Source organism: Oncorhynchus mykiss, chromosome 6 (genome assembly GCF_057628025.1).
Source record: "Oncorhynchus mykiss isolate SJ-2025 chromosome 6, ASM5762802v1, whole genome shotgun sequence".
Classification (NCBI taxonomy): Eukaryota; Metazoa; Chordata; class Actinopteri; order Salmoniformes; family Salmonidae; genus Oncorhynchus; species Oncorhynchus mykiss.
This window is the reverse complement of record NC_143027.1, coordinates 26,738,142-26,754,337: the sequence shown is the minus strand read 5'-3', so window position 1 is coordinate 26,754,337 and position 16,196 is coordinate 26,738,142. Positions and strand designations below refer to the sequence as shown.

Below are 16,196 nucleotides of genomic sequence, written 5' to 3'. Positions count from 1 at the left end.
TCTAACAGCTTTTTTGTTAGTAGAGTATTTAACTGTCTTAAAATACAGTTCAATTTATTTTTGTAGGGTAAGAAAATGTGTTTTGTTGTTTGTAAATTTACATTTGTGTATATGAAATTTGGCCAAAAGAATAATTAAATTAAATTAACGTTTCAGCTTATTTCTATCGTATGTAAAGAATCCAAGCTGTACATCTCTCCACAATAGTGTAAAATCTTTCTAAATGTGTTCCAAGTATAAATCTACTGATGTCTTGCCACAGTTTTCTTCCATGAATACAATGCCAAAAAAGATGCAGCACTGTTTCTGGGTGGTCATTACAAAAGGAGCAATTTGAGTTTATGTTTTCATTAAACTTCTTCATATAGTGGTTAATATTTATGGATAATTTTAAAGGAAATTCCTTAATTTTGTTAACAAGTAGGTATGTGTGGCAACATCCAAACTTTTTTCCAACAGATATTATCAATAAATCCATTCCAATAAGGCATGACATAAGGAAAAGCTACAACATCCTGCTGAAACAAGGTTCGTATCGCTCTACCGGAAATTCACAAGAAGAAGTCTGTCTCTCACTGACGTCAATGCAGGACTAGGTTGCGCCATTTTGAAAGTAGAAGCAGGGAGGGGAAAATTTTGCAAGCAAGCAGCCAGCTAAACAAGAGGCTTTGCAAGGTGTTCCAAGGGAGAGTTGCTGATTGTCAAAGCACTGCTAAGCAAGATAAGTGACATGAGAAGTTGAAGAATAGTAGGGGGAAAGCCACACACTCTGTAGCTTTACGATTCACCTGCACTCATCGAGATTCTGCTTGTACACACCCTAGCACGGTAAACTGGAAAGATAAGCAAGGGCCCCAACCAAGGCAAGCCCTCCTCGACAGAGATTCCCTCTCCACCATGGCAGGTAAAGTTAACTAGCAGGCTACTGTCGTTAGCTAACTATGACGCATAAATAAAATGGTCAAGTTAATCGCCCATAAAATCTACAAATTGTTTTGATGTAACGTTAGATTGTCCGCTTTCTTGATATTTAGAGATAATCTAGCTAGCTAAGGTTAGCGTAGTACGTCTACGAGTTGGGAGTGTAAACGTTGCTCTGCATGTGTTGTCCAGCGGTAGTGGAGGCTTCGGCTAGGTTAGCTAGCTAACTCTACCATCGACATTTAGATAGCTAATGTTACCTAACTTTATCTGTGTTAGCAAGCAAGGATGTCTATTTTGCTCAATAGTTCTCTTGATGATGTTTATGGAAAGTAGCTACAGGAGTCAGAAGATTATAAACAAAGCATGCTGATCAATAAGATTCATATTATCTTTGACATCAGAACCATGATGATGATGCAGCTGTTGATTTTCAAAGCATTGCTGTTTGTGCGGTTCTAGGAGCTGGCGGCGGAGGCAATGATGTGCAGTGGTGTTTCTCTCAAGTCAAAGGAGCGATTGATGACGATGTGGCTGAAGGTATGACTGATGATTCAGACTCTAGACTGCTAACTAGCTAGTTGATGTAGTGTGCAGTTAGCAACGACAGCCACCGACTCACTTTCACCTCTCCTCTCAAAACATCATACCATAACTTCAATTAAAATCACGGAACACAACAAGCGCTTATTAGAGACAGGCTTCTATTTGAGCCAGGCATCTATTAATGCATACAGACGTTTGCTCATTTGCATAGCTAGTTGATTTTGTTTAGTTCCTGCATTCACTTCAATCATTTTAATCAATCTATTCATTGCCTGCACTGTGTTATCATGTACACACAGTGTCAGTCATTGAGTCTTAGTATTCCTATTTTGAAGTTTGACTGTTTTTGTGCTTGCCAGTTAACAGTAGCTTGCTGTTATCAGCCAATGTCTATCAGTTTCTTACTCGTGATAAATAAATAAAAACAGATGATTTCCATAATTTTAAAAAAGTCATTATTGATTTATTTAATGTAACACATCAAACTTTAAACCTGGTAATCTATTCATGTTTACCTTGTAAACAATTCATTTAGACACAAGGTTTATTTGCTGAAATGTGTGCCTTTGCCCGGCTATTAAAAGGGACAGGTGGCTTTTTGAGACTGTTTAATTGAAGTTTTACGTTACCCACCAAACATGTCAAATAATAAAGGGACATGTTAATTTTGCGATCAGATGTGATGGTGCATAATTGATTGTCTGGAAATGGTCAGTGACCCAAAACGAAAGGTAAGATGATGTTGGGTGATTCTCATGACGGAGCTATAGTCTGTCATGCCATGCAGTTTTGGTCTGTAGCCTTCTTCATCTCATGATGCAGGTTAGTAAAGTATTGGTAAAGAGCCCATGTTAACTGTTGTATTTTTCCACTTAAAGTCATTAAGATACTGGGAACACTGGCACTTTTGCTTTTTAATTTGAGAGCTAGTAGCCTAATTGGGTTTAGTCTGCATAGACGGTGTCCTTAGTTGCACATAAGATATAGGATCTGTGTATGTCTGTAACTAGGTTTCCATCCAGTTGGCAACAGATTTTCATGTGAAATGTAAAAAATATGCATAAAAACAATATGAGCATTTTCCAGAGATGTTTCCATCAAATGTACTTGTTGTGGATAAAGGCTGTGCGTGATGATATAGTGCACCTAAATACAGTTGAAGTCGGAAGTTTACATACCCCTTAGCCAGATACATTTAAACTCAGTTTCACAGTTCCTGACATTTAATCCTGGTAAAAAAATCCCTGTCTTAGGTCACTTAGGATCCCCACTTTTATTTTAAGAATGTGAAATGTCAGAATAATAGTAGAGAGAGTGATTTATTTCAGCTTTTATTTCTTTCATCACATTCCCAGTGGCTCAGAAGATTACATACACTCAATTAGCATTTGGTAGCATTGCCTTTAAATTGTTTATCTTGGGTCAAACGTTTTGGGTAGCCTTCCACAAGCTTCCCACTATAAGTTGGGTGAATTTTGGCCCATTCCTCCTGACAGAGCTGGTGTAACTGAGTCCGGTTCTCTATAGGATTGAGGTCAGGGCTTTGTGATGGCCATTCCAATACCTTGAATTTGTTGTCCTTAAGCCATTTTGCCACAATTTTAGAAGTATGCTTGGGGTCATTGTCCATTTGTTTGCGATCAAGCTTTAACTTGCTGACTGATGTCTTGAGATGTTGCTTCAATATATCCACATCATTTCCCTTCCTAACAATGCATCTATTTTGTGAAGTGCACAAGTCCCTCCTGCAGCAAAGCACCCTAACAACATGATGCTGCCACCCCTGTGCTTCACGGTTGGGATGGTGTTCTTCGGCTTGCAAGCCTCCCCCTTTTCCTCCAAACATAACGATGGCCATTATGACCAAACTGTTTTATTTTGTTTCATCAGACCAGAGGATATTTCTCCAAAATGTATGATCTTTGTCCCCATGTGCAGTTGCAAACCATAGTCTGGCTTTTTTATGGCGGTTTTGGAGCAGTGGCTTCTTCCTTGCTGAGCAGCCTTTCAGGTGATGTCGATATAGGACCTGTTTTACTGTGGATATAGATACTTTCATACCTGTTTCCTCCAGCACCTTCACAAGGTCCTTTGCTGCTGTTCTGGGATTGATTTGCACTTTTCGCACCAAAGTACGTTCATTTCTAGGAGACAGAACGCATCTCCTTTCTGAGTGGTATGACGGCTGCGTGGTCCCATGGTGTTTATACATGCATACTATTGTTTATACAGACGAACGTGGAACCTTCAGGCGTTTGTAAATTGCTCACAAGGATGAACCAGACTTGTGGAGGTCTACAATGATGTCAATTAGCCTATCAGAAGCTTCTAAAGCCATGACATGTTTTATTTTTTTCCCCGGGCTGTGTAAAGGCACAGTCCACTTAGTGTATGTAAACTTCTGACCCATTGGAATTGTGATACATTGAAATAATCTGTCTAAACAATTGTTGGAAAAATTACTTGTCATACACAAAGTAGATGTCCTAACCGACTTGCCAAAACTATAGTTTGTTAACAAGAAATTTGTGGAGTGGTTGAAAACGAGTTTTAATGACTCCAACCTAAGTGTATGTGAGCTTCTGACTTCAACTGTATAACATTTACAGTTAAATTACCATGTACCTGTTTAAAAAGTACAAGTTCAATTGGTTTCCATCGCATTTTCAACTCTACTGATGGTTTTGTCACACACAAAAAGTGCATTGTATAGCAAATGTGACCACTCTGGCCTTGGCACATGCGCTCTATGCTCAAAGATGCATTCGGGTTTAACCTATGTGATGAGATTATAATAGAAAAAAGAGAAAGTGTTTTTATTTGTCAAACAGCCAATCATTGATCCTCATGTCACCAGAATAAGACCCTCAATATTTATTGGAAAGGAGCATCAAGCTGATCTCAGTGTAGTTTCACCACCCTGTGAAGTTCGTCGTTTAGTTCTGTAGCCTAATAAACTGCATGCTTTCCCAAGTCGTAGTGGGAGGACAACACAATATATCATCACGTGACTCAAGTTTGCTTCGATATGTTAGTTATGTCGACATTTGTGCATAAGTGTTTCCACTGCCGTTTCTCTCATAATTACATTTACAGACACACAAAAATCCTATCTTGTCTAGTGTGTTTTGTCGACATTTGGAACATTTTCAACAAATTTGCAGTTTCCATCAGGCCTGTCACTTTTTCCTGACGTGTACTTTACTCGCATAAAAAGGTTGGATGGAAACCTGGTTGCTTTGTGCCTGTCCCTTTTAAGTTAATCTAAACAGACTGTCAGACATGAGAAAGGCTGCAAGACTCAAGACAGTGGCAATGTGGGACACGCAACAGTTTTCATGCTGCTGCAAAATATAGTTTATTCTGCTTGTTTCCTTTCCCCTTTGTCTGTTCCTATTGGAACTGTGGGGAGGCAGTGTGTGGCTGTGGCAGGAGCTGAGTCAATCACTTCTCCATAGCACTCCTGTTGTGTTGGGGATAGCACTACCCTACACTCAGGCTTGTGCCAACCTCAGTCATAAGGGAGAGATTGTTGAGCTAAAGGCAGCGGATGAGAATTCTATGGAAGCGGTTAGCTGCCAATGCTATGTTTGTTTTACATTTTCCCTCTGGTGTGGTTAAGTAGGTCTATACCTTGCTTTCCACAGCTTCTCAAAATCACATTTAGGCTACTAGTATTACGCTCTGTAGTGAAATCAGTGCAACACTGTTGGGCACTAGATGCATTGCTAAATGGAGAGCCCCCCCCCAAAAAGACAAATGTTGATACATCTATTATTTTGCAATAAGCAATTTAACCTACTACTTGTCATGTTATTTGTAACAGCTGACATCATATCCACTGTGGAATTCAATCACTCTGGGGAGCTGCTAGCCACTGGGGACAAGGGGGGCCGCGTTGTGATCTTTCAGCAGGAGCTAGAGGTAAGAAAATGATCCTGCTCAACACAGTCCACTAAAATCAATTACTTGACTGAATCTTGTCTCAGAATCTGTTATGCATGTTGTCATTGAGTAGAGCAAGAACCAGCCACAGTGCCTTGGGGAGTACAATGTTTACAGCACCTTCCAGAGCCACGAGCCCGAGTTCGACTACCTGAAGAGCCTTGAGATCGAGGAGAAGATCAACAAAATCCGGTGGCTGCCTCAGAAGAACGCTGCACAGTTCCTCTTGTCCACAAATGGTCAGCAGAGCAGTGTGTGCATGTAGCCTTATCCTCCCCAGCCCTTCCTCTGGTGAAGATGGGGAAACTGTAGATAAGCTGTTTTATTAATTTGATTCATTTGTATGATTTGAATAGGAGAGGGATCAACATAAATATTTAGCTTGTGCAGAAGCAGTGTGACATACGTGTGTTGTCTTGCAGATAAAACTATAAAGCTGTGGAAAATCAGTGAACGGGACAAGCGACCAGAGGGGTACAACCTCAAGGAAGAGGATGGGCGCTACAGAGACCCCACTACCGTCACAACACTACGGGTGTGTAGACCTTCACGTACCCACTACCTATACCCTACACACTCAGAGACACCAACACTGACACAACTAAGAGTGTGTAGACTCACCCTATACACCTAATCCTATACACACACAACTCATACTACAGAACCTGCTAAATCTCTTCTTCACCATAGGTCCCAGTGTTTCAGCCGATGGACCTGATGGTTGAGGCCAGCCCCAGGCGAGTGTTTGCTAATGCACACACCTACCACATCAACTCCATCTCGGTCAACAGTGACTGTGAGACCTACTTGTCTGCTGATGACCTTCGCATCAATCTCTGGAACCTAGAGATCACTGACCGCAGCTTTAGTATCCTCTGTTTGGTCACCATCACTTTTCCTTTCAGTCTGTCTGATGAAGGTGATCTTGATCCATCTCAATTTCCTGCTGTCTGATTTTAAAAAAATCTGTGTGTGTGTGTAGACTTTGTCTTGGATAGTACTGTAATCAATTTCACTGAGACAGTTCAATAAAGCACAATTCAAGTAATTTGTGGGCTAAGGTAGTTCAGGAGCCCCCTTATCTGTGGTTGTGTCAGAGCTGTTATGTTTGCCCTTGACCTCACTGACCTCCTCAGACATTGTGGACATCAAGCCAGTCAACATGGAGGAGCTGACAGAGGTGATTACAGCAGCAGAGTTCCATCCAAACCAGTGCAACACATTTGTCTACAGTAGCAGCAAGGGCACCATCCGCCTCTGTGACATGAGAGCATCAGCTCTCTGTGACCAGCACTCCAAACGTAAGTGGCATCTGACAGTGGAGTCAAAGATTTTAGTTTCAGACAGAAGAATGCTGTGCCCTGTGGAGACGACTAGGTAAAGTGACTAAAATGGTATATTGATTGAAATGACTACTACATGTACCCAGTTTTTCGGAGACAGGTTAAAAGTACCGAGAAGCCCAGAAATTTCAGAGCCCTTGGAAGCAGAAATTTCAGAGACCTTGGAAGCAGATGTTTCAAGAGTCCATTCCTGTCATTGACTACTCAATCAATTAAATGTATTTATAAAGCCCTCACATCAGCTGATTTCACAAAGTGCTGAACAGAAACCTAGCCAATGAACTGACTAAGCGAGCACACTTCTCCTTGTCTCACTCAGTGTTTGAAGAGCCTGAAGATCCAAGCAATCGTTCATTCTTCTCTGAGATTATCTCTTCCATCTCTGATGTCAAGTTCAGCCACAGTGGGCGCTACATGATGACCCGGGACTACCTGTCCGTCAAAATCTGGGACCTCAACATGGAGTCCCGTCCAGTAGAGACTTATCAGGTCAGCTGGTGTCTGTATGGTGGGAGATGGTGACATCATGGATGTTGCGTCCAAATCTCTAAACTTTAGTTTTATATATATATCAAAGTCTTCCAGTAGGGGGAGATATAGTGTATACATGTGTCTTTTACGAGTACACTGGTCCTGTATTGGCCTTTGTTGTATTTGATGGTTTACAAGCAAGGATACATTCAGTTGGTTATTGTGTCATTTGTTATCATTTGACGGTATGCTTATATTAGACTGAACCAATGTATTTTTTGTGCAAATATAATGTACTGTTTTCAGTGTCTTGATAAACTATAATTCTCCTCCCAACAGGTCCATGAATACCTCAGGAGTAAACTGTGCTCACTCTATGAGAACGACTGCATCTTTGATAAGTTTGAGTGCTGCTGGAATGGAAACGACAGGTGAGAGTCAAGTTTAGAATTACGAATAGCTGTCTGACATTGATCATGAAGTTGATGCTGTATGATACATTATATCAGGGATGGGCAACTCCAGTCCTCTGGGGCTGGAGTGGTGTGTCCCCCCCCCCCCCCCCTCCCTAACAGATACAGCTGATTTTAAAAAATGCATTCTAAACTGAAGATCATGATTAGTTGTTTATAGGAGTCCGGTGTGTTAGCTGGGGCAATCAATCAGGCCCCCGAGGACTGAAGTTGCCCATCCCTGCATTAGATCAATGTTAGACATTGAGGACACATTAAAGAGTAATAGTTGTATTTATTACTATGTTGTACTTAGTAGTGTTATGTTCCATTTGGCCTACAGAAGAAAGGCTGTAGATACTGTAAGATACAGTATATGGGGATATCCCCTCATCTGAACTGAGCGACACAGGCCTTATCAAAGGCTTCCTTTATCGCTGTCCAACAGAACTCAAGGCTCACCCTTGCATTTTCATGTGACTCCGCCTACAGTTTGATAAACGGCATTGGCACTTGGATTGGAACCGGTTGCTATGGTCAGATTACATGAAAATATAGCTATTTGGCATTGAAAAACAGAAGCCTATGCAGTAAAGTACCTCATACCTACAGTAAATTATGGTGGTGGAAATGGTTAATTGACCACAAAATCAACATATTTGCAATGGCCATCTGTCTCCGGACTTGAAAATATGTACTTTGAATTGAAGAGGCCAGTCCATAGCAGCAGACAAAGTATATCAATGATCTGAAAAGATTTTGTATGGAATGATGGTTTAAGATCCCTCCCAACATGTTCTCCAATCTCAACATTTTAGAAAAAGGCTGTGCCATTATCCTCGCACGGGGAGGGTGTTAGACTACTGAAAACATGGGTGCCAATAGTTTTGACCTGTATCTTTTTGACTTTTTTAAAATTACTTGTTAAACAATATCTCTTTCTCTGAGCTATTGTATTAGTTTTAAAAAAATGGAATTTCGCCCTTTTTGCATACCGTATAGGTTAGTGTTTATTTTTAAAAGTATTTTTGCTTATCTTTATCAAGGGTGCCAATAATTATGGACCTGACTCTACATTTATTTAACTAGGCAAGTCAGTTAAGAACATATTTTTATTTACAATGACGGCCTAGGAACAGTGGGGTAACTGCCTTGTTCAGGGGCAGAACAACAGATTTTTACCTTGTCAGCTCGGGGATTCGAACTAGAAACCTTTCAGTTACTGGCCCAATGCTCTAACCACTAGGCTACCTGTCGCCACAATACAGTTGAATTTTGTACGGTCTTAATATGCCTGAGATAAATAAGTGTTTTGATTCTGTGATTGAAAGACGGATGTGAAACCACTGTCAGTCTGCCACTACCTCAGTTTCATTCCCCACCCTTGTCCTCCTCAGTGTTGTGATGACGGGCTCATACAACAACTTCTTCAGGATGTTTGACCGAGGCTACCGGCAGGATGTGACCCTGGAGGCGTCTCGGGAAAGCAGTAAGCCTCGTTCTGTGCTCAAGCCCCGCAAGGTGTGCACAGGTGGGAAGCGCAAGAAGGACGAGATCAGTGTAGACAGCCTGGACTTTAACAAGAAGATCCTCCACACGGCCTGGCACCCTCAGGACAACATCATCGCCGTGGCCACCACTAACAACCTCTATATATTTCAGGACAAACTGTAACAAATATTCAATGAACCCTTCATATCCCAGATCCCACTTTAGCCTCACTACTCTGGTCCCCAACATCTCAACTGGAAAAGTGCAGCAAAACGCCTCTGTTTTGATGGCTTTCTTAGTCTTATTTCCTGTTCAGGGGGCTCCAACAGTACCACACTTCTTCTGCCACATTGCAACTGTTGTCCACTACATCCCAAAGGGAACACTTTTTTAACACTAGTCTTTGCGATATTGATATGTTGCTAATTTAACGGTTTTGGTGCCACAAGCATTTTTTATATATACAAGCATTTTTTTCTTTTGATAGGAAGTTGTTCCCTCCCACCCCTCCATCGTTGACACAGATCACAACATTGCTGTTCTTCACTGACCAAATTGGCAAGCTGACAGCTCTCAATTTTTGTCCCAGGCCATTTGTCAAATTTCCAAGTTTGCTCACCCTCTTTCACATACAGTACACACTTACTCTAAACATTGATGTAGACACGTATACACACACACACAATAGCTCAACTCAGTTGGTGGGCTGGGTTGGGGTCTGGGGGTAATTTCGAGACAACTATGTAGAATATAGAGTTAGTCAGTCTGAGACTACAGATGAGAGGGTTAACCGTCTGGTAAGCACAGTGCCCTTCTCCAGAGGTAGCCTACAGTATGAAGCCATTGCTTTTCCAAGTAAACGGTAGTGGGCAGAGGTATTGCAGCCTAATCTCCTTCTTGCACTTAGAGTGCCACCATGTACAGCTCAGCACAGAGGCTCCAGTGCAGTAATTGCAGGAGAAAGACAGGCCTGCCTTGGCTGACCTGCATGACTTGTCCGTTTTTAAATGTAAGCGCGGCACCCATTTGTACCTCTGCTGCTCAGTTCCATGCATGCGTCTTGACTTATGCTTCTTGTGAATTTAAGTTTTCCCTCTGGATCAAGTTTTTTGTTTGTTTTTTAATGATGTTTTGTACTTCAGATAAAGAATAATCACTATAATTAGTTTATTTTTGTATGAATTAAGAAGACAGAAATATTGATTGATATCCTTTAATCCCTTCGCACTACTTGGTGTAGTCTGATCACTGTTGTCTATTAAGCTGTAGGTTTTGGACTGGTCTATGGACTGAAGGATTACTTGGACTGGTGAAAGTTAATGTGACTTACTGTGTTAAATTCACGTGGGCTGCGGGTTTGAGGATGGAGTGCATATTAATGTGCCATTAAGAAAGGCTTTATGCATGTTGGATGTCCAAATAAGTATTTTCAGGTATGCGTCACTGTGGAATCATAATGGTCATTCGTTTTTGTATTTGGGTTACTGTAACCGATATTGACTGGAATGGATTCGGGTGCTTCTGAGTTTAAGCTAGTTCATTTGCGCTAATTGTTTTAACTCCGGTGTGGATCTGTGTGCATCCGTTTGTTTGCCATGGCTGTGTTTTCAAAAAAATTGCACTGAGTAAAAGATCATTTTATTATTAATAGCCCATTGTACGTTGAGAATGGGAAAGGCATTATCTGTTTGCTTCAGTTTGACTGAAGAAATGCTCTTAACCACATGTTCACTGAGTATCAGGTTTATTGACTAGACAGGGTTACTGACTTGAAATATTTTATGAAACAATATTTTCTCTCTTTGATTGTGCGTAAGTTCTTTATGCAGGAAACAAACAACTGTTAAGTGAGTCGTGTTAGTGGGTATCATTGGATGGAATTACTGGGTAATGTCAGCTCAGGGCATTGAAGACAGTATTTAAAATAAACGGCATTTCCAGCGTTTGTACTGTATTTAGTCAATGTGGCATTCTTTGTTGATATTTTGGGAGGTAAATAATTTTTTCTTCTGTCTGTAGCACATGGCTACGCGAATACTTGATTGACGAGATACCAATTGTGAGCCATTTGATCGTAATAAGTTAGCATTAAGAGTATCAATTGAGTCTCATTTACTAGTAAGGCTACCAATAAGCACTATTGCAGACTGCAATAAAGGTCATTAGCTCTGCTGGTGTTGTGAGGGTCACTTCCTCATGTCCTTGTTGAATACTTAATTTTCTTATGTTTGTTTTGTGGACAGTTTATAATAGCTGTTGTGAAAATGTGTCATGACATGAGGAACAAGAGTAGCCTACTACTAGCCTAATGTTTAGGTATGGTTAAGATGTAAAATGCTCAATAGGAGAAGCAGCACGTGATACCCCTAACCCCATACCGCCATTACACTCTTGGCATTAGAACATCACGGCTCAGTTACGGTACAAATGTAATTGTTGCCACAGATCGGCTCTTATTTTATATATATATATATATATATATATATGCATGCACACATACAAATATATATACATACATACATACATACATACATACACACACACACACACACACACACACACACACACACACACAGTGCCTTGCGAAAGTATTAGGCCCCCTTGAACTTTTTGCCACATTTCAGGCTTCAAACAAAGATATAAAACTGTATTTTTTTTGTGAAGAATCAACAACAAGTGGGACACAATCATGAAGTGGAACAACATTTATTGGATATTTCAAACTTTTTTAACAAATCAAAAACTGAAAAATTGGGCGTGCAAAATTATTCAGCCCCCTTTAGTTAATACTTTGTAGCGCCACCTTTTGCTGCGATTACAGCTGTAAGTCGCTTGGGGTATGTCTCTATCAGTTTTGCACATCGAGAGACTGAAAAAAAAACACTTTTTCCCATTCCTCCTTGCAAAACAGCTCGAGCTCAGTGAGGTTGGATGGAGAGCATTTGTGAACAGCAGTTTTCAGTTCTTTCCACAGATTCAGGTCTGGACTTTGACTTGGCCATTCTAACACCTGGATATGTTTATTTTTGAACCATTCCATTGTAGATTTTGCTTTATGTTTTGGATCATTGTCTTGTTGGAAGACAAATCTCTATCCCAGTCTCGGGTCTTTTGCAGACTCCACCAGGTTTTCTTCCAGAATGGTCCTGTATTTGGCTCCATCCATCTTCCCATCAATTTTAACCATCTTCCCTGTCCCTGCTGAAGAAAAGCAGGCCCAAACCATGATGCTGCCACCACCATGTTTGACAGTGGGGATGGTGTGTTCAGGGTGATGAGCTGTGTTGCTTTTACGCCAAACATAACGTTTTGCATTGTTGCCAAAAAGTTCAATTTTGGTTTCATCTGACCAGAGCACCTTCTTCCACATGTTTGGTGTGTCTCCCAGGTGGCTTGTGGCAAACTTTAAACTACACTTTTTATGGATATCTTTAAGAAATGCCTTTCTTGCCACTCTTCCATAAAGGCCAGATTTGTGCAATATACGACTGATTGTTGTCCTATGGACAGAGTCTCCCACCTCAGCTGTAGATCTCTGCAGTTCATCCAGAGTGATCATGGGCCTCTTGGCTGCATCTCTGATCAGTCTTCTCCTTGTATGAGCTGAAAGTTTAGAGGGACGGCCAGGTCTTGGTAGATTTGCAGTGGTCTGATACTCCTTCCATTTCAATATTATCGCTTGCACAGTGCTCCTTGGGATGTTTAAAGCTTGGGAAATCTTTTTGTATCCAAATCCGGCTTTAAACTTCTTCACAACAGTATCTCGGACCTGCCTGGTGTGTTCCTTGTTCTTCATGATGCTCTCTGCGCTTTTAACAGACCTCTGAGACTATCACAGTGCAGGTGCATTTATACGGAGACTTGATTACACACAGGTGGATTGTATTTATCATCATTAGTCATTTAGGTCAACATTGGATCATTCAGAGATCCTCACTGAACTTCTGGAGAGAGTTTGCTGCACTGAAAGTAAAGGGGCTGGATAATTTTGCACGCCCAATTTTTCAGTTTTTGATTTGTTAAAAAAGTTTCAAATATCCAATAAATGTTGTTCCACTTCATGATTGTGTCCCACTTGTTGTTGATTCTTCACAAAAAAATACAGTTTTATATCTTTATGTTTGAAGCCTGAAATGTGGCAAAAGGTCGCAAAGTTCAAGGGGGCCGAATACTTTCGCAAGGCACTGTATATATATATATATATATATATATATATACACACACACACACACACACACACACACACATAGTTGAAGTTGGAAGTTTACATACACCGTAGCCAAATACATTTAAACTCAGTTTTTCACAATTCCTGACATTTAATCCTAGTAAAAATTCCCTGTCTTAGGTCAGTTAGGATCACCATTTTATTTTAAGAATTTGAAATGTCAGAATAATAGTATAGAGTGATTTATTTCTGTCTTTCATCACATTCCCAGTGGGTCAGAAGTTTACATACACTCAATTAGTATTTGGGAGCATTGCCTTTCAATTGTTTAACTTGGGTCAATCGTTTCGGGTAGCCTTCCACAAGCTTCCCACAATAAATTTGGGTGAATTTTGGCCCATTCCTCCTGGCAGAGCTGGTTTAACTGAGTCGGGTTTGTTGTAGGCCTCCTTGCTCGCACACACTTTTTTTCAGTTCTGTCCACAAATTTTCCATAGGATTGAGGTCGGGGCTTTGTGATGGCCACTCCAATACCTTGAATTTGTTGTCCTTACTCCTTTTTGCCACAACTTGGGAAGTATGATTGGAGTCATTGTCCATTTGGAAGACCCCATTTGTAACCCAAGTTTTAACTTCCTGACTGATGTCTTGATGTTGCTTCAATATAGTCCCTCCTGCAGCAAAACACCCACACATGATGCTGCCACCCCCGTGCTTCACATTTGGGATGGTGTTCTTCAGCTTGCAAGGCTCCCCCTTTTTCCTCCAAACATAACAATGGTCATTATGGCCAAGCAGTTCTATTTTTGTTTCATCAGACCAGAGGACATTTCACCAAAAAGTACGATCTTTGTCTCCATGTGCAGTTGCAAACCGTATGTCGATATAGGATTCGTGGATATAGTTGCTTTTGTACCTGTTTCCTCCAGCATTTTCACAAGGTCCTTTGCTGCTGTTCTGGGATTGATTTGCACTTTTCGCACCAAAATACGTTAATCTCTAGGAGACAGAACGCCTCTCTTTCCTGAGTGGTTTGACAGCTGCGTGGTCCCATGGTGTTTGTACTTGCGTACTATTGTTTTTGCAGCTGGATGTGGTACCTTCAGGTGTTTTGGAAATTGCTCCCAAGGATCAACCAGACTTGTGGAGGTCTACAATTTTTTTTTTCTCTGAGGTCTTAGCTGATTGCTTTTGATTTTCCCATAATGTCAAGCAAAGAGGCACTGAGTTTGAAGGTAGGCCTAGAAATACATCCACAGGTACACCTCCAATTGACTCAAATTATGTCAATTAGCCTATCTGAAGCTTCTAAAGTCATGACAACATTTTCTGGAATTTTCCAAGCTGTTTAAAGGCACAGTCAATTTATTGTATAAACTTCTGACCCCTGGAATTGTGATACAGTGAAATAATCTGTCTGTAAACAATTGTTGGAAAATGTACTTGTCATGTACAAAGTAGATGTCCTAACCGACTTGCCAAAACTATAGTTTGTTAACAAGAAATTTGTGGAGTGGTTGTATGTAAACTTCTGACTTCAACTGTATATCTCTGCTGTCAGTTTAGACTAAAACAATACTTGGAGACACCTGAACATAATAAAATAACTTTCCTCCACACACTCCTGTCTTCACAACTCTTGTCTAAAGCCACGAAATGTCATTCAGAAGGACCTAATTGCCTTTTTCATAGCGGAGGAAATTAGATAATGTATGTTTCCTGAAGTGACTGGCGGCTTGTCAGGCAGGAGAATGCCCAGGAGGACTTAAATATATTGTATTCACAGGACTCACAACAGAATGCACTTTTTATTTTTGTGAATTTATTTTATTTGTATGTTTTGTTTTTGAGGGACTCTTGATAAAGATTGGGAAATTCTGGGTGATTTAAAAGAAAAAGGAATACAGCAGTTTTAAAGGTTCACAGTATAGGTATGTTTGCATTTGTCAAACAGAATAAAATACAGTTTAGGTTAATGAGTAATAAAGAATGAATAAAATAATTGTAATACGTTTCTGACTTCTTTCACAGTGAGATGACTTGTATTTGTATAATGTTCTCATATAGGAAAGTGTCTTGTCATTACATACACAAGCACCATTTGAAAATTGAGAAAATAAAGCAAGAGAAGACCATTTAAATGCGAAATGCAAGGAATACACATCACAAACAAATGTTTATTTGCGTTGGTGCATATTTTGAACAACAAATTAAAGTTCGTGAAATAATTTGGTGACGTCTCTTCTCAGGTGAGCCAATCATATATGATACGCCTGCGCGCGCTGTCGCTTGCGTGTCATGTTGACAAACGCTAAAGACGGAGCTGGCAACATGTCCGCCACTGCTGCTGCTCAGCAAAACAATAACGAGGAGCCTAGCCTAAACGGTAAGTATCACCGACAACCTTTTCGAACAATCAAGAGTTTTGAATACATGTCCAACAAATGTGCTTGATTTTTCATGGTAAATGTTTTTAACAAAACATCGCAAAAGTTGCCTCCTAGGTTAGAATTTCTTCTGCTTCCTTAGGGCAGGAGGAGCTCTTAATATTGTTTAAACGTCACCCTTATTGCTCCAATTGATTTACTTTGAACGTTTGAGTGACAGGATTTCAACCAACCATGGAAGGATACCACTGAACTAGTTTGTCTTGGGGCGGGCTTAATCCATATCAAAACATGTCTGAAAAGAAAATGTATAAATGAAATGTGTCGAATCCGAACAAATTCCCTGTTTTAAATCATGTAATGTGTTTACATAACTCCAGCTACTCATGAGCTTTTATGGTTTGAGTTGCACACATTCAGTGCATTGTCGATTTTCTGAATCCACACACAGGCGAATGGAATGCACTCAATA

General features: G+C 40.4%; 2 protein-coding genes across 2 annotated transcripts in view; both read left to right on the top strand.

Moving 5' to 3' along the window:
• Positions 1 to 534: 534 nt before the first annotated feature.
• LOC110525620 (serine/threonine-protein phosphatase 2A 55 kDa regulatory subunit B alpha isoform) lies at positions 535 to 15,345 on the top strand. Its single transcript, XM_021605903.3, has 10 exons — positions 535 to 904; positions 1,384 to 1,461; positions 5,294 to 5,391; positions 5,486 to 5,651; positions 5,835 to 5,947; positions 6,103 to 6,280; positions 6,549 to 6,713; positions 7,075 to 7,244; positions 7,566 to 7,657; positions 9,076 to 15,345. The coding sequence occupies exons 1-10, from the start codon at positions 898 to 900 to the stop codon at positions 9,350 to 9,352; spliced, it is 1,344 nt and encodes a 447-aa protein (XP_021461578.2). The 5' UTR covers positions 535 to 897; the 3' UTR covers positions 9,353 to 15,345.
• The window catches only part of LOC110525619 (BCL2/adenovirus E1B 19 kDa protein-interacting protein 3-like), a 14,566-nt gene continuing 13,699 nt past the window's right edge, over positions 15,330 to 16,196 (top strand). Inside the window, exon 1 of the mRNA XM_021605902.3 lies at positions 15,330 to 15,723. Within this exon, the coding sequence (XP_021461577.2) occupies positions 15,636 to 15,723 (88 nt within the window). The 5' untranslated portion in view covers positions 15,330 to 15,635. The remainder of the gene's footprint in view (positions 15,724 to 16,196) is intronic.

Coding starts and splice junctions, on each gene's coding strand:
- LOC110525620 (XM_021605903.3), top strand. Junction 5,652..5,834: donor GTTCCTCTTGTCCACAAATG/GTCAGCAGAGCA, acceptor GTTGTCTTGCAG/ATAAAACTATAAAGCTGTGG. Junction 7,658..9,075: donor TGCTGGAATGGAAACGACAG/GTGAGAGTCAAG, acceptor TGTCCTCCTCAG/TGTTGTGATGACGGGCTCAT.